The sequence below is a fragment of the Lagopus muta genome, chromosome 2 (genome assembly GCF_023343835.1).
Source record: "Lagopus muta isolate bLagMut1 chromosome 2, bLagMut1 primary, whole genome shotgun sequence".
NCBI classification, from domain to species: domain Eukaryota; kingdom Metazoa; phylum Chordata; class Aves; order Galliformes; family Phasianidae; genus Lagopus; species Lagopus muta.
The window spans coordinates 15131535-15149349 of NC_064434.1; the positions used below are offsets into that span (position 1 = coordinate 15131535).

The window sequence follows — 17815 nt, forward strand, 5'->3', positions numbered from 1 at the left end:
GCGGCGCTGAGCGCGGAGGTGCAGTGCCCATCCCGGGCCGCTCCCCGCGGCAGGGCGCCGTGCGGTGGGTGACTCAGGCCCGCCAGGGCTCCCGGGCAAGCTTTTCCGAGCTTCGTGACGATCCGTTTAGAACCGGTTATTAACGCTTATTAACGCGCGGCCCCTGGGGGGCCGTTCAGCGTGAGCGGCGCCCGCTAGCGGCGCCTCCCCGTCCCCGGGCAGGGCGCGGCACGGCACGGCACGACCAGCCCTGCTGCCTGGGGGCGCGGAGGAGGGCATGGCTCGTCTGAGGGCGGCGGGCGGTGCCGTCTCCCCTCACGTGACCGCCAGGCAGAGGGAGGCGGTCAGAGAGAGGCAAGATGGCCGCCGAGGCCGAGGGGAGGTGAGTGGAGCTCGGAGCCCTGGTGCCCTGTGACGGCCCGCTGGGTCGGGGAGCCCCCGCAAGGCCGCGCCCCGCCGGCTTCGGGGTGAGCGGGGCGGGGACGGAGCGGGGCAGAGCTGGGGGGAGGCGGGAGAGGCCGGAAGGGCTCCGGCTGCTGAACAAAGGCGCGGGGCACGGTGGGGCCGGCGCTGCGGGGCCGGGAGCGGGAGGCGTGCGGGGCTCGGGGGTGGCCGTTAGACTCCTCCCGGGAGCGAGGAGATGGAACGCGAAAGGAAGGCTTTGTCGTCAGCTCCGGGTGCTTGGGAAAACGCTCGTGTTGCGTACGGAATGGATGTTTATTCTTTGTTCTGCAATAGCGGCTATTTAAAGTAACTCTGTGATTGAGAAACGTACGTCTGGTCAAAACACGGCGCGCCTGCCGACTCCGAGCTGCGGCCTCCGCCGCTGACAGGCGGCAGCCCCGCTGCGGGCCGATCCGTGCCGCCGCCGCCGCCTCCCTGAGCGGCCGCGCTGCTCCCGGCCGGGCCCTGCCGGGGCCAGCGTGTCGGGCATGGCAACCCTGAAGCGGTGGTTTGGAGGGCCGAGCGCGTTCTGTTGTACAGGATAAGTTTTTTTGTGTGTGTGTTTGTTTGTTTTCTGGAACACCTCACTGTGCACCGAGCACGTTCTCGTTCTGCCTTAGAGGCAGAGCAGTTTCTCTGCTGAGGTGTAAAGCCCATTGCCAGCGTTGGGATTTAACCTCCAGTCTGTACTGTCTTTAGTAACGTCTCATCCCTACGGTATTTGGCACCTGGAGCGTTGGTTGGGTAAGTTGGGATGGTTTGCTTGTTTGCAGCTTCCCCATATTTCCTACTCTCTAGAGCTGGAGAAGTGATGGGGGTGCAGGTTGTTTACAGAAGCTTTCTTCAGGTTTCATTCTTCCTCTGGCTGCCAGAAGTTGGTATTTTAGAACCTCGTTTCAGCTGTTTCAGAAATGTTATTTAAGTGAAATCTTGGCAGTCCCAATAGAAGGAGTACTTAAAGATTTCAATCGCTTCATGTCATTTTACATCTGGCTTGTCAGCTATTCTGATGTTTATTAAATATGTATGTTAAGTAATAAGGTGTCGTGAAGGACTGATAATGCAGTTGAGAGTAACGATGTTTCTATAAATCAGCAAATTTTTGCAGTCTTTCCAAAGCAGTGATAACGTGTGCTTCAGTGCAGGAGGGGAGAGGTGGTTAATCCAAACCCAAACGGCTTAACCCTTGTGCAAACGTTACCTTCACCTGACCCTCTGTGCTCTGAATACATCTTGTCCTCTCTTGGTTTGTTCTCTGTGTCCAAAAGCACTGGGCTGTGCCATCCCTGGGCATTGTGAGCATTCCAAGCTCAGAAGGTTGGATTGGGAATAAGTAAGTTTGTTGGCTGAGAAGTGGCTGGCATTAGTGGGGGAAATCAGTGTGTATCAGTTTCCACATAGGTTCTTAGATTTAAATGATAGAAGCTCGGGATTGTGAAAATACTCGCTCTGTGTCTGAAAGCAAAACAAATGCTTTAAATGAAGCACGTTTATGACTGTCTATGTATTGGGTGCTTTGAGGATTGGCAGGGATTAAGTTCTCATTCTCTCTTTTGGAAAAGGAAGTGCTGTTGACGTTTGTGTTGGCAGTGTGCTTTTCTTGCTGTATGACCACATGCTTCAGGAACCTTGCTGTTGGAGAAGTGTTGTGCTTCAACACAGCAAATGACCTTATTTTTCTAGCCATGGCCACAGTCTTGATCTAAAGCATTTATGGTAATTTAAAAGAAATCTAAAGCATTGGAAGAAACCCCGTCTTACTGCTGAGCACCCCTACAGTCTGCATAATTTCCGTAACAATAATTAATCTTATTACATAGTAAAGTGGGCCTTGCTTATTGGGCTCCGCTTGCACTGAGTTGCTGCTGTGAGTTAAAATACCACACACAAACTTCAGCCTGATTTCAGGCACGTTTATTGAAGCAAGTAAAAAATAAAAATAAAAATCAGTTATGTTTTTAGAATGGATGTTGCTGTTCTTCTCCACAGTCCTTTCCTAGAGCCTGTGGTGGCTTTGGTCCTTAGGAGCTCCAGAAGCCTTGCCTGAGAAGTGCCATATAAACGCATGGGGTATGAAATCCAGGGTGTTTATGTTGGATTTCATTGTTCTTGATTTATAAAGTGGACCGTTACCTGTTCTAAGAAGGGCATGCTTTGTGACAGTGAGGCATAACGAAGACTGGTAGTGTCACCCATAGAGATGGCTCACCCCAATGGCTTTTCTCATGTACAAACAAGGAATGTTAACGTAGGGTTTGCAGAAGCAGCTCCAGGTGTGTGTTTTAGCGTGTTGTGCTGTGAGCCAAAGGTTTCGGTTGCACCTGAGGGCTCATGCCAGAGGTGAGGCAGCAGCTGTGCATCATGATAACTGGGAGTTCCAGCAGCATTGCTGGAGCAGAAACTTATCTGTAAGGCAGCAGGGCTGCCTTTGCCTTTCAAATTTGAGCAGTGAGGAACATGAAGCAAAGAGCTCCACTTTGAAGCGCAAGGACTGCTGAGTTCTTTTTTTTCCTTTTCATGCCAGCTGAGAATTTACTGGCTGAACTTTGCTTGCAAATGCATTGTGTAATTTCTCTGTAAGACATGGCAATTGTGTTTAGCATGTGATTTTAAACATATCCTCAGTTTACTGTATGTGGAAAGTAGGGTGAGAGCTGAGGCTGCAGGAAGGAGCTGGGGTGCTGCTCAGGGGTAGTGGAGTGAGAGTGAGCGGCGAGTTGGGTTGTGTGGGCTTCTGTCAGGATGTGTACAAAGGATAGAGGGAATGTGAATGTGAACATCGAGTGGCATCTTGATTACCTGAGAAGCTCTGTGCCATTGGCACAGGGCTCGGAAGTCCGGATGGGTTGGGAGGGAGGCTGCTTGTGTGGCATTTCTGTAGCTAAAATGACAGTAAGTACTCAAGTGCGGGTACTGAATCCCTGTAATCACTCTGCTTCCTTTCAGTCTTCCACTTTTGGTGTGCTTTGGTGTTTTTTTTTCTTTTGTTAAGTTTGCAGCCTCTCAATTAGCTTTTCCTCCTACCAAAAACAAAAACCCACAACTCAAACAGCAGAACAACCAAACCAATTGCATGCTCACAAGGCTGTGCTGCTGCTTACCCTCCCCTGCTCCGTGGTACTGAGCTACGTGCTGAGCACACCATGCCTTTTGGTTTCTGACTTTTCTTGTGGGAGGGGCCGTGTGTTTGTGCAGTGCCTATGGAAACTGGGTGTTGTGTGCCAAGTCTGGGCTTCTTTGGAACAGATTTGAGGTTTGGGTCTTAAATAGTGTCTGAGTCACGCTGTTTGGTTCACGTATTTTGCTTGTCGCGTGGAAGTCTGGAGCACGGAGAGCTCAGGTGCCTAAATCTGCTTTGGAATTTGATCTTGAGATTGAAGCCTGGGTTTAAGGGTGTGATTTACATTCCTGCTTGTCCTCTCTTCTCCCTTTGTTCTGCTGTACCTGCAGTTTATGTAGCTTCACAGCAAGTCTTCTGTTCCTTAGTGCTGTCTCTTAACCAAGAGCGCTCTCCCATCTTGCGTGTCAGTCGACAGAAGCCGTGTCGTGTTTGCGTAGGAAGATGACAACATGCATGTCTGGATCCAGTTGCTGAAAACTTGCTTGATAAATGGTGCTCTTCAAAGTCCTGTGTGACTGTAATTGAGGTTATTATCACTGTTTGGTAATGCTGAGTGGTCTCGTTGTTGTGCTTATCTCCATAAGGGTTGCACTGTACACAACTAGTGTATATGTTGCATGTATCTGTAGCTGTACAGGTATTCCCACAGTGTTATGTATGCAGAAACATTTATGTGTGTGAAAGACTGCCGTGCATTGCATTCATAGTTCCCATTTGGCCAGAACCTAAAAAATAAAGAAACTTCTGTTGCTGAAACCTAGAGAAATTATGCAGTTGCCTTTTCATTGTAATGCAGTGTTTGATCTCTAAAGTATTTTATTTAGGAGACTAATGGAGCTTTGTACACGACTACTGATGTATTGACATGTACAATTTCTGTTTTATAATGTCAGAATTAACTCATCGCCTTTACTTATGCTTTCTTATTATTTTTTTAATACAGATAAGCTTTGTCACAGAAGCATTCTAAATACTGTGTGAAGATGGCAAGTCTGATGAATCAGAGTCTGCTGACCTATGCAGAAGAAGGAAATGTTCCTGCTCTGAAAGCACTGCTGGAGAAATGCAGGGACGTAGATGAGAGAAATGAGGTAAGGTGGCTCTTGAAAAGGTTGTTTCATACTGCAGCTTTTTTTATTAAGTAATGAGTAGAATCAGTGAGACCACGCTAGTAAATACAAAAATGTCAGCTTTATTTTCAGCTGTTTACTTACCTTTGTACAGACTGAGCATACAGTTCAGTGTCTGTGAGCTCTTCAGCATCCTTAGTTGTAATTGTTTTCTCAGTGTTCTTCTGAGCTGGAAAATGCAGATCTATGCTTACTTTGTGGATGGAGATGGTATCTGCAGCTGGGAATTGTTTCTGAGTTCACAGAGGCAGTTATGTGTACCTCATGGTTGAGCTCATTTCATGGTTAGATCAAGGTGCTCAGGGACTTAGCAGAGAGAAATCTGGAATTTGTAAGGATGGAAGTCCTGCGTCCCCTCAAGTCAGCATTCCACTGCTTAACCACTTGTTGCTTAGAAATGTTTCTTCTGATATCTTTGCATTGGAGAAGGTAATTTCTGGACATGGGTATGGTTTGCATCAGTTTCAAACCCATGAGGAAGGTTTGCACTGGGGAAACTACACACTGTTTATATGCATCAATATCAGGAGTTTTGTTCAAATGTTAGCTCTTCTTTGGAATTCAACAGCATTGAGCACAATTCTGTTTCTAGTTTTGGACTTGCCAAGACCTTCTCTTCCCTCTCCCAGGAGTTGGGTAAGAACAGAACTACAGAACAGAATGCCTGCCAGCCCCAGGGGTGCGTGTCTACAAAGACTGCTGGCAAGGCTTGTCAGTGCCAGGACTTCCCTGGTGGCAGTGACTTGCCTGAGGGTGAGCTCTGGAGAAGTAAGCCTTTCCACTGCTTCTCATTGGCAGCTGGAAACTGGGACCTGAACTTTATAGTCTTCCGTAGTTTGGGGCCTTTTATTTTTTAGTATATATGCATAATTTGTGTCACTTCTCAATGCATCGCTTTTTACGTGTCGTTTTAATTGCAGAATGGCCAGACTCCACTCATGTTGGCTGCTGAGCAAGGCAATTTAGAAATTGTCCAGGAGCTTCTCAAGAAAGGAGCTAATTGCAACTTGGAGGATGCAGTAAGTATTAGCACTGTGTGTTGCAGTACCTAACCACAGACAGAGAAGAATGCTGAATGCTGCTGCTGATTTTTTATTTATTTATTTATTTATTTTTGTAGGGAAATGGTACTGTAAAAAGGAATTACAATGTTGGCTGTATGTAATGTAGTGTTGGCTGTCATTGAAATGAGAGGACAGGTGAAATAGAGCAATACTGCATCAAAAGAGTTGATATCCAAGTGATTTTTCTTGTGGCATTAGTGATGTGGTCTGTTAGGCTTGTTTTTTGTTTGGTTTTTGTGTTTCTCAGTAAATACTGAGGGAGAATTTAGGTTAAAGGATTATTGCACATGAAAGCCAGAACAGAGACAAGTAGAAAAGAGGGCCTGCAGCCACCTGAAGTAGCAGCAGAATGAAGTTGGATCCCCCTGAAGCAAAATCACAGACAAAAGAGGCAGGGCACTGGTCGAGACTCCCAGTACGTTAGCTCCTTGGGTGCTGGCATTCATTGTATGTGGAAACGGGCCACCCCATTTTCTGTGCTGCTAGTCACTGTCTGCTCCTGGCCAGCAGTTCTAAGTGACTTTGCATTATTCACTTCTTAGGTTTTGCTTCTCCTGTGAAAGTGTTAAGAAATTAATCTGTAGTGAACTGAGGAGTGGAGGCTGATAGGAGAGGGGCGGAGATGATTTGCAGTCTGTAATGCCAGTTGTATAACTGTCAGGGTACTTACAGTTTTTATGTGTTATTTTAAAAGATAACTATAAAGAAGTTGTGCGTTTTCTGTCATGCAAATTTACACTTGAAAAACAATGCAGTGGTTGTTACAATCTTGTAGTATTAAGCCAGTATTGTAATACTGAATATTGCTTGTTATTTTTCCCTTTTTAGGATAACTGGACAGCTCTGATTTCGGCAGCTAAAGAAGGACATGAAGCCATCATAGCAGAACTTCTCAGTTACGGTGTCAATTTGGAGCATAGGGATTTGGTATGTGTTGTCCTGTTGTGAGACTGAAAGATTTTTGTATTTTAGTGACAGAAACAATTTAGGAAGTTAGAAATGTTCAATTTATTAAAAGCATTGATCTCTTATTCTTCTTCTATGTACTGTATCAATGCTGCTATAATGGAAAATATTTAAATGCTGTTATCACAGTGGTTTTCTTGTGTGTCTCTCTTACCATTCCTTGGTTAATATTTTTGTAAAATGTTACTCCTTTAGATTAGATATTAGGAGGAAGTTTTTCACACAGAGGGTGGTGATGCACTGGAACAGGTTGCCCAAGGAGGTTGTGGATGCCCCATCCCTGGAGGCATTCAAGGCCAGGCTGGATGTGGCTCTGGGCAGCCTGGTCTGGTGGCTGGCAACCCTGCACATAGCAGGGGGTTGGAACTGGATGATGATTGTGGTCCTTTTCAACCCAGGCCATTCTGTGATTCCTTTTCAGAAGCTGCCTCTTTGTATCTGCTTTTGATCAGTGCAGCTGTGATGGCCCATCCAGCAGTCCTTGTCCTCAGTATGCTGGCACTTGATTTCATTTATTTTGCTGAATTTTTAATGTGGAAAAGTGAAGTCCAGTCCACCTGAAGAATTGGAGAAATAGCTTGCATGTTTGATGAAGGTTAGAGTGCTTGGTTGCTAGTTTGCAGGGCTACAAATGTCTCTCTTGGCAGAAGTGAAAGCTGGATACCCCTCAGAAAACCAGTTTTGTTCTGCTTAAATTGGGAAACCACTAAGAGACTTGAAGTGCTTCCCTTAATTGCGATTTCACTCTGAAGAGTGAGGCATGCTGCCATGTCGTGCTTTTTCCTAATATTGCAATGGTGGTCACGCCTGCTTGGCAAGCACTGTGTTTCTAGGCCTGTGTCAGTCTGAGAGGGACCTTGACCTCGGAAAATATCTACTAGAGAGTAACAAAAATTGTGCTTGCAATTAACAGAGGCATTGCTTTAAAGTTAGCTTTGGTTACCTGACCTAACACATGCCTAAGATGATGAAACCTCTTTGTTTCCGTGTTTACAAACTGAAATGACCGCATCTGTAAGGTTTAAAGCTAATTGCTCTTAACTGCTCCCTTACAAGGACACGTGGCATCTGTCAGGAAGGAGGGAGTCATTACGCAGTTACTTTGAGTAGAACATGTAGGTGTCTGTTAGACAAATCAAAAATAAGTCCTTCAAGTTGACTGATTTGAATTCTGGCCTTTTGTTTTAAAGTAATTTGTTCTTTTTGATCTGTCCAATCGTTGGTTTGTATGCAATTGAAGTTTGAGTGATGTGTTCACAGAAAATCAGGAATGTTTGAGGTGCAGTACTCTGCCAGGCTTTGCACACAGTGGGAAATCAGTGTTAGCACACATGCATTTGTAACATAAGTAGGATTATAAGGTTGTGGAGTCAGTCCTTGTTACATTTCAGACTTGAAGAATGGCAAGTTAAGTAACAGTCTACAATTAGCTTTCTAGAGAGTATTTTTCAGTGATGGTGTCTGCTTGAATTGTGCTTGCCAGGGAGGATGGACTGCTCTGATGTGGGCTTCATATAAAGGCCGTACTGAAGTAGCAAAGCTGCTGCTCGAGAAGGGAGCAAATCCAAACATCACTGGCATGGTAAGTGTTTGCCTTAAGAACCATCTATTTTCTGTTCCCCAGCAAGATGTTTGACATCTGGAATCCTAATCTTCCCTTGATTAGCATCTTCTACAGTATAACATTAATCATTGTACTTTATTAATGGAAGTAATTGTTTTGATTTTGTATGGCAGCCACTGTTTTTTTAATTAAAGTAATTGAGTACCTCTTAGTAAGGTTCAGATCAGCAGGAGAGGAGATAATAGAGGAAATCAATAGTGTATGTAATCTTGCTTGCCTAACCATTGTCATTTTTCTGCATCTGTGTACATTAATGGAGTAACTGATCTGTTAGGTTAGAAACAATTTGTTTTAATTGTTCCATAAGTTACCAATTGAACTAGATTGTAGAATGATGTGCCATAATTGTGAGGCAGAATTACGTAGTTAGGATTTTGAAATTTATTTCAACTTATAAGCATTCTTATTAAAGAAATATATATATCACATGCATCTTGACAGGTGGTTTCTTGACATTTGAATGACAACATAAGCAAGTTGGTGGCTGATGCAGTAATGACTGCTAAAGGGAAAACCATCAGCCACTTCCCTTTCTGACTGTGTCCCATTCTGATTCTTCTTTGAGTATGGAGCTTCTGCATGGCACAGTTGATCTGCAGTGTTGATTACTTAGGGAATAAAGCATAACTGATTTGATTTTCCTCTTCCATTACAAACGTGAATGTGAATTTTTAAGCCTTGTTTAAGGAGTTAGAAAATTGTTTCAAAACAGCAGCCTCTTTTTAGCCATCATCTACACAATGTGCTAGGAAACATTATATGTTATTAGATTTATTCTGTGTATTCCTTCTCCTGCGAGTTCATCACCTCCTGGAGTACTGTGATCAGTACATCAATAATGTGTTTGAAAAATTAAAAGCAGTATTCATCCTTGTGGTTCATCCTGTATTCTTTTTCTTCCAAGCAATACAGTGTTTATCCAATTATTTGGGCAGCAGGACGGGGCCACTCGGATATAGTCCATCTCTTACTGCAGCACGGAGCTAAAGTGAACTGCTCTGACAAAGTAAGTTATGTTTTTGTGAGATTTCATTTCATTAAGGATTGGTACATTTCTTGTAAAAATGAATTGTGTTCTTTGCCTGTAATATCTGAAAATGATTGCAGTAGTTGAAATGTCTATCTATCTATAAATAAATGTGTCAAGTAGTTTAATGTTTGACATTATATTTTGCTTATAAGCTTAGAATTAGTGTAATTGAGTAAGTCATTATAAATGCTGGAAGTTTTTCCCTAGGATGGCTGTGAACACTTGTTTCAGTGGAAGGTATTTCTGTTCTTTAAGCCACTAGTTGCATAGACTAATAGCTTTTATTGCTAGAATCTTTAGGAAAAAAAGTGTTAGTGGCTTTTCAGATTCATGTATCAATTTTTTATAATGAAGTTTTGTCTTTGTAATAGCAAACGACTTAAGCATAGGATGAGTACTAAAATGTAGAAGATACTAAATATGACAAAATGTTTTGCAATACTTCTGCAGTACGGAACCACCCCATTGGTGTGGGCAGCTAGGAAAGGCCATTTGGATTGTGTGAAATACTTGCTGCAAATGGGAGCTGATGTTGATCAAGAAGGAGCTGTAAGTAACTGCTTGTTTTCCAGTGAAAGGTGGAGGCATGTACATCTGTGCTATTAACATATGTTCAGATATTTGCAAATACAAATAGATTTAACTCAGCATGCCTTTTGAAAATGCTAGTGACAGTTACAACTTTTCTGAAGTTAGGGTTGGCTGGTTTCTTTTTTTAAGTTTCAGTTGTGTGTTGTTTTATTTCTAATTAAAGCAGATTTCATTATTTAGCAATTTAAATAACAAGTAATTGAAAATACTGGTTCAAACTAAATAAAACTGAATGGAAAATTATGTAGGACAGCTTTTGTTATTTGTATGATTATTTCTGAAGTTCGTATAAAAAGCACAAACAAGAAAACCCAACTCTTTCTGAATAGTGTTGACACCTTGATAGTAGATAAAATGAGATGGATTTCAACCAGGACCAAGTGCTGGGTCCTGCACTTTGGCTACAACAACCCCAGGCAACACTACAAAGCTAAGAGTAGAGTGCCTGGAATACTGAGGTGGAAATGGACCTGGGGCAGTTGGTCAGCATTCAGCTGAACATGAGGCAGCAGTGTGCCCAGATGGCCGAGAAGACCAGTGACATCCTGGCTTGTGTCAGAAGTAGCATTGCCTGCAGGAGCAGGAGGTGATCATCCCCGTACTCAGCACTGGTGAGGCCGCACCTCGAGTGCTGTGTTCAGTTTTGGGACCCTCACTGCAAGAAAGACATTGAGGCCCTGGAACGTGTCCAGAGAAGGGCAATGAAACTGGTGAGGGGTCTGGAGCACAGGGCTTATGAGGAGCGGCTGAGGGAGCTGGGATTGTTCAGTCTGGAGGAGAGGAGGCTCAGGGGAGACCTTACAGCTCTCTACAGCTACCTAAAGGGAGGTTGTGAAGAGGTGGAGACTGGTCTCTTCTACTGTGTAAGTAGCAATGGGGTGAGAGGGAATGGCCTCAGGTTGCACTAGGGGAGATTCAGGTTGGATGCTAGGAAAAACTTTTTCACCAGAAGAGAGTGGTCAGGCACTGAAATGTGCTGCCCAGGGGGGTGGTGGAGTCACCGTCCCAGGAGATGTTCAGGGAACGTTTAGATGTTGTACTGGGGGACATGGTTTAGTGGGAAATATTGGTGGTGGGTGAACAGTTGGACTGCATGATCCTGGAGGTCTGTGTCAACCTTGGTGATTGTGATAATACTAAATTCTCATGTGGCAGGAAGATGATTGCACAGTGCCTGTGACATTCAGGAGTTCAATTAAAGTGAACTTTTCCATTTACATTTAAAACGTTTTCTTGTTGTAGTGTTAGTATCTCTTTTCTTCTTCCTCTTTCCATTTTAGCTTTTTATTTTTTAGTGCAAAGCATAAGCATGGTATATGAACATCAGGATGTAAAGCTAAGGAAACATTTGGATCCCTAAAAAAGATGCATCATCGGGTATTCTTCTGTTATTTAAGCTGATGCAGCGATGAGGTCTATATTGACTGTGAAACAAAATCTCTTTATTTGTTTGTTGACAGAATTCAATGACTGCACTTATTGTGGCAGTTAAGGGTGGCTACACCGACTCAGTGAAAGAAATCCTGAAAAGGAACCCAAACGTGAACTTAACTGATAAAGATGGAAATACAGCTTTGATGATTGCATCAAAGGAAGGGCATACGGAGATCGTGCAGGATCTTCTCGATGCTGGAACTTACGTGAATATTCCTGACAGAGTGAGTAAACTTTCTTACCGTTTAAATACCAGTGTATGGAGTGCAAATGTGTGGGTACGTTGTTTAATGCTTCTGCCACCCAGAGGTCTTTCCGTGTATTGCAGTGCTGCAGCTATTTGAAGTGGCTGCTGTAAGAGAGAGGAAGTAAAATCACTTTTTAAAATGAAACAACTCCAAAATTTTAGTGCTAGTGTGCCGCTTTGGGGTGGTTTTTCGTATATTAATATTCATGATCATGCTATTAAAATAGTAAACGGATACTGGAAATAATAATATACTTCTTTCAATGCCACCCCTCATCTTTAACATTTAAAAAACATTTTATTAGGAAAATTCCATATACAAGAGGAAGAATTCCACTAAGACACGTAGATGTGATGTGTAGATGCACTGTGTACCTCTGAGCAGCTAGAGTGAGAATTACACTGGCCACTCAGGCCTTTTTTCAGATGCTTACATAGATGTGCTTTGGACTGTTAGCAGTGCTGCCTTGACTTCATTGTTTTCTGAAGTGGCAGAGGCAGCACTGCAGCCAAGGGCATAATAGAGGCTTAGATACCTAAATTTAGGTGCCTCTGTCAAGATTATGATTTTATTTCAGGGTGGTGACATGGTTTTAAGGTGTTATTATCCTAAATTGTGTTTCAGTCCAAAAGTGAATTCCTTGAGGGCTGCAGAGAGATGAGAAAAACATCCTTGTATTTGTTGTGTAATTTTAAAAGGAGTTTTGGATGCATTTTCCCATATTTCATGTCTCAGCTTTATGCATATAGTAGATGATTTTGTGCTGAGCTGCAGTGCTGCACTGGACAAAGACTTTGATCCAGACTACATACCAAGGCAAAACTTTAAACGTTTAAGAAAATATATTTAGAATCTCCCTTTCCACCTTTTCTTTAACAAAATGCTGCAGCTGTGTATTCTTCTGTGCTTTTGGGAAGAATAAATGACAACTTACAGTGCAGATGCATTCCAAAATACATCAGACAACAAGTAGTTCTAGTTTCAAACTGTAGAGTAGGTTTTGAAAAAGGAAAATCTCTTGTTTGCTAGCCAGATGCATAATGACTGCAGTTGATAGAGGACCTGCTACTGCTCGGGTTTATAACTGATTTCCACGTCTGTGATTTAGCTGTACTTTCATTTATTTTTCTTGTTCTGTGATAAAATAATTATTAAAGAAGTCATTTCAGGATTTCATTTTCTGAAATGATGATGGATTCTTAAGTGTGTTAAAATGGGAAGCCTTAAGCAAAACTGTAACTGTTTTACACTTTTGTAACTCAATTTACCACAGCAAAATAACCTTTCAATTAATTAGAGCTGAAACCAGCCTTTGGGCTTCTTTTCTCTCTTATGACAGAGTGTAAACTGGGTAGCAGTCAAGTCTGTGCATACACACTCACTCACTCACTCCAGAGAAATCTTGAAAATCCTTTGTCGTTTTTGAATGTCCAAAGAAGGCAGCCAACATTCCAGACTGACTTTAAAGAGGTTATTACTTATGGGGAGCAACTCTGTGTAAGGGCAGGTAGTGATGGGACAAGGGGAAGTGGTTTTAAAGTGGAAGAAGGGAGATTTAGACTAGATATTAGGAATCAATTCTTTACTGTGAGGGTGCTGAGACACTGGAACAGGTTGCCCAGTGAGATTGTGGATGTCCCCTCCCCTAGAAGCATTCGAGGCCAGGCTGGATGGGGCTGTGAGCACCCTGGTCTGGTGGGAGGTGTCCCCACCTATAGCAGGGGGTTGGAACTGGACGATTTTAAAGGTCCTTTCCAACCCAAACCATTCTATGATTCTGTGATTATCGTGAGTTTTAGTTGTCTTATGAACATAGAGAACAGCTGATCTTCTTCCTCCCCATTAGTAGTTCAGGCTTTAGTTGTTTAAGATGGATATGCATTCCTTGGATGTTTGTTTTGCCCATGAGTCTGTTATACTTAATCTCTTTGCAAAAAACAAAATATATGTACAGCTGTATATCTGTTATTTTCAATCAGAGATTGAAAGTTTTGTTTTGGCTGTTCAGGTTTTTAATTTGTTTTTTTTTTCATCTTTCTTTTAAAGAGTGCACAAGCACAATGTCTCTTTGGAGGCTGCCATTATTTTTCATGTTGGCTTTCTTTTTTTGCTGAACAGAGTTAATTCACCTTCACTATTCCTTCACAATTTTTCCAGAGCGGAGACACGGTGCTGATTGGGGCTGTTAGAGGAGGTCATGTTGAAATTGTCAGGGCCCTGCTCCATAAGTATGCTGATATAGACATCAGAGGTCAGGTAAGTACAACAGTGTACATGTCACTTCCTCCTTAAATAGGTTGTGAATGTGGATATCAAACAATTACACTGTGTGTCTAAAAACAGGGCTTTAAAAAGCTTTTCAAATTCTGCTCTATAGGGAGCTCAGCTTCCCATCAAATGTTCAAAATGTCGTGTTGCAGTGCAGTCTTAAAGACTGAGTGTATGTAACTGTAATGGTATGCTAAGCAGAAACTTTTAGCTGCTGTTCATAATGGTTGAAATGCAAAGGGTGTAAACAGAACTTACTCCACCAGCACTGATGATGAAATAAAGGCTTAAACAGATCTAAAATAGTGTGAAGTATTTTAATACACTTAATATTCTATTATTTGGTACTTTTTATACTGCCAACAGGGGTATATGTCCCTGTATTTGATTGGTTCCCTCTTTAGCAAACTTCCTTGCTGCAACAAGCAGTTATTGGCAGTGGATTCTCTATTTTCTGCTTGCCCTTCCTTTCCGTTTTTGTCCTTTGTGTAGGGTTCTGTTTGTACTCTTCCAAAAGCTCTCTTAGCTGAGCTCAGCACTTTTATTCTATGTTCAACTTGCTTTCTTCTGTGGTGTTCTGGAAGCATTGCTGAGCTCTGCCTGGCCTCCTAGCTCACGTGTTCTTTGTGCTCCATCTCCACGGATACTGGGAGCTCAGGGGAGACCCTGAGCAGATAGAAAGTGACTTTAGGGTTTTGTGAACTAGTGCTTGGGAAATGAAGAGGAGCTCAGGTGAAAGGCTTAGCTGTGAGCATCCAGTAGACCAGAGTCTGGCTTTGCAGCTGATGTTAGCAAGGAATCAGCTTCCTCACTCTGGTGTCCTGTTGGAAGCTCATGGCTGAGGAAGAGGTGACCTGAGAGGAAAGAAATCTCAGTGAGCAGGTTTGTTAAACTGGTGAGAAAGGCTTTAAAGTCAGTTTGCTGTGAAGCCCAGAAGTGAGAGAGGAAGAGCTGCAAATGAAAGTACGGTTGGAGCTGTAATGGCTGCTTAGAAGCAAGTTTGTGTTTAGAGACCTTTCTTGAAAATGCCTCTACGCAAATATGCCTCAAAAAGAAACTAGTTGCAGGGCAGTTGCCACTACAGGCTACAAAAAGGTGCAGTCAGAGGTTTCCTGGGTTAGTATGTATTACTGGGGAGAGGGGAAAGAAAACATAATGTAAGGAGATTTGCAGCTGTCAGCCTTTCCTCCTGCTTTAGTGTGTTGCGTGGCTGATCTGCATACTGATGCTTTGTGTTGACCTTCAAGTCTGTTTATAGCTTTCCAATGTGAATATTGTTCTTTTGTTGTAACAACCAACCAGTCCACCAGTACAGTGGTTTTATTGGCTATGCCATAAAGAAGATCTTTCTGAACTTTTCCTTTTTAAAGGCTCCATTAAAACGAGAACCCCTAAGCAAACAAAAAACAGAGAAACATAAATACTACATAACAGAGGAAGAAAAAAAAAAGTTGTTTTATTTTGTTAGAAAACCTATGTATTTGAGTTACAACTGAAAACCCATGTATAGTTTTTGGAGATGTGTTTTGGAAGATGTTTCACGGCAGATTGGCTCTCTCAGGTTGCTAGAGCTCTCAAGATATTCTCTTCTGGTTTTTAAAATAGATTTTGTATTCTTTAGCCAGATTTCCCCACCAGGTACTGCTGGTACCAATTAGAGCTGGTAGCATTTCCATTTGCCCTGAACTATACTAAAATTTGCTGATTTATGTGCTGTTTTCAGTATAGTGATTGCATTTTATGTTGGTTTTGAAATTAATCCTATAGTATTAAAGTGCTGCTTTTTTTTTTTTTTTTTTTAGGATAATAAAACTGCTTTATATTGGGCAGTTGAGAAAGGAAATGCTACAATGGTGAGGGACATCTTGCAGTGCAACCCTGATACTGAAACGTATACAAAGGTAAGCATGAGAGTTTTGAGAGCACGGTTTGCTTTGTTTAACATCTTCTCTCAATTCCCACATGATGTTAAGATCACAAAAACTTATGATTTTTGGTATTATGAAGTATGAGTATCTTGGGTGCTGTTTAAAATAAATAACTTATTTTTTCCTTCTTTCTGAAATACACAATTTCTTTTCAGTGATGTTAATGTCCACTTGATCACTTGCTAACTGGAACTATGAGTATCTGCCCATACTTTACCTCAGCACAGCTGACACTACCAGCAGCAAGCTGGTACTGGGAAGTCTGAGAAGAGCCTTCTGGTATTACTAAGCTTGGTTGAGTTCATCATCCAGTGAATGAAAAAAATATTATTAAAAAAAAAATAGGGAAATGTTACATACAGAAGTGATTTGCCTCTCCTCTCAAATATCTTTCATTGTATCTCTGTCCACTCTTTCTCTATTTGATGCTTAGCAGAAATGCATTCTGCACATGTGGTTTTTTGCTGCTGTTCAATCAATCTCTAGTAGTGTCTGTGATTCTTTATTGAGCACAGGCATGCTGAAGGGTTGTTACCTGCAAAATAACATTTGGAAAATTATCACATTGTAGGATTTGATTTGTTGCACTGTTGCTGCTTTTTGTTTGTTATTGAGTATACAAGGAAGGTTTAGTGTGTGTTTGTTTCGTTTTTAAATTGGGCTTTGCTTTTACTTTCAGGATGGAGAAACGCCACTTATCAAGGCAACCAAAATGAGAAATATTGAAATAGTGGAGCTTCTTCTGGACAAAGGAGCTAAGGTCTCTGCTGTAGACAAGGTAAAGAATATTTATGTGTTCATTTACTCAGTATATTTAATCGTTTTTGTTTTGCAACCAAATTCTAATGTGAACTGCTCAGGCTAAAACAGAAATAGGTTTTATTGCAGTCACGTGGATGGAGATTCTGTGTCAGGAATAAGAATTTCACAGAGAAATACTGATCCTTAATATGCTCAAAAAAGAGTATAGATCTGGTTATGTTAATTGCCAGCCAGTCATTTTTTAATTTTGATTATCAGCCACTAAACTAAGCAATGCCAAAGATGGATAACAATGATTTGTTACTGACCTCTCGTGTTATCTACTTTGGTAAACCTCTTCAGTACTGGGGTATTTATTTGATACTGTTGGCACCTCTTAGAACTTAGTCTTATATCTCAGGCACAGAAGAGGTATTTTGGATTTGGTGTAATAAGGAAACTTTACAGTTTTTTTGAGAGATCTGTGCAGACATTGAAATCATTCTCCTATTCCATACAGGTCTCTGAATTTGCTAGCAGACTAGTTTTCTAAGTAGAGACTGTGGTTTCCATGACCGTTGAAAGAAGATAATGCCTTAATGCGTTATGAGGCCTTTACCTTTGCACTTGTTTTGTTTTTAACTTTAGAATACTTCTTCAAGGGGGGAAAAAAGCTGACTGTAAGGTTTAATGCTGTAAAGAGTTCCTTAAGGTGTACTGCAAGTACATAATGCGTTTGGAGGGATGTGGAACGTATTTTCTGTGTGATGGGACTTAGTAGGTCAGGTTGGTGGTCAAAAGTAATAATCCTGAAGATCTTTTCCAACCTAAATGATTCTCTGATTGTGTGACGTTGCCTTTTCATCTTACGAATTCATGTTAGGTATTACTGGCTTTTTTTCCTGACTTGCAGAAAGGAGACACCCCACTTCATATTGCTATTCGTGGAAGAAGCCGTAAACTTGCTGAATTGCTCTTGCGAAATCCAAAAGACGGTAGATTGCTTTATAGACCCAACAAAGCCGGGGAAACACCTTACAACATTGACTGCAGCCACCAGAAGAGTATTTTAACACAGATATTTGGAGCTAGTGAGTAGAAGTATTGGCCTAAAAGTGGTCAAACGCACCTTCTATTTTTAATCTTTGCACTGTGGCATCGCATACTACACCATTTCTCTTAATCACTTTTACTGAAGGCTTGGTTACATAGGAATTTTCTTTCAT

General features: G+C 42.1%; 1 protein-coding gene across 7 annotated transcripts in view; it reads left to right on the forward strand.

The window, feature by feature from the left end:
* Window positions 1–223: 223 nt before the first annotated feature.
* Window positions 224–17815, forward strand: part of KIDINS220 (kinase D interacting substrate 220) — a 59267-nt gene continuing 41675 nt past the window's right edge. For 2 of the 7 annotated variants that reach the window (XM_048935249.1, XM_048935250.1), the window contains exons 1-12: window positions 229–382; window positions 4509–4656; window positions 5616–5714; window positions 6588–6686; window positions 8209–8307; window positions 9254–9355; window positions 9830–9928; window positions 11431–11628; window positions 13810–13908; window positions 15723–15821; window positions 16528–16626; window positions 17503–17680. In XM_048935249.1, coding sequence (XP_048791206.1) covers window positions 4549–4656; window positions 5616–5714; window positions 6588–6686; window positions 8209–8307; window positions 9254–9355; window positions 9830–9928; window positions 11431–11628; window positions 13810–13908; window positions 15723–15821; window positions 16528–16626; window positions 17503–17680 — 1279 coding nt within the window. In that variant the 5' untranslated portion in view covers window positions 229–382; window positions 4509–4548. Of the gene's footprint in view, window positions 468–1167; window positions 1189–4508; window positions 4657–5615; window positions 5715–6587; window positions 6687–8208; window positions 8308–9253; window positions 9356–9829; window positions 9929–11430; window positions 11629–13809; window positions 13909–15722; window positions 15822–16527; window positions 16627–17502; window positions 17681–17815 lie in introns of those variants that run through there. The other 5 variants (XM_048935251.1, XM_048935244.1, XM_048935247.1 and 2 more) reach the window with 5 other exon arrangements.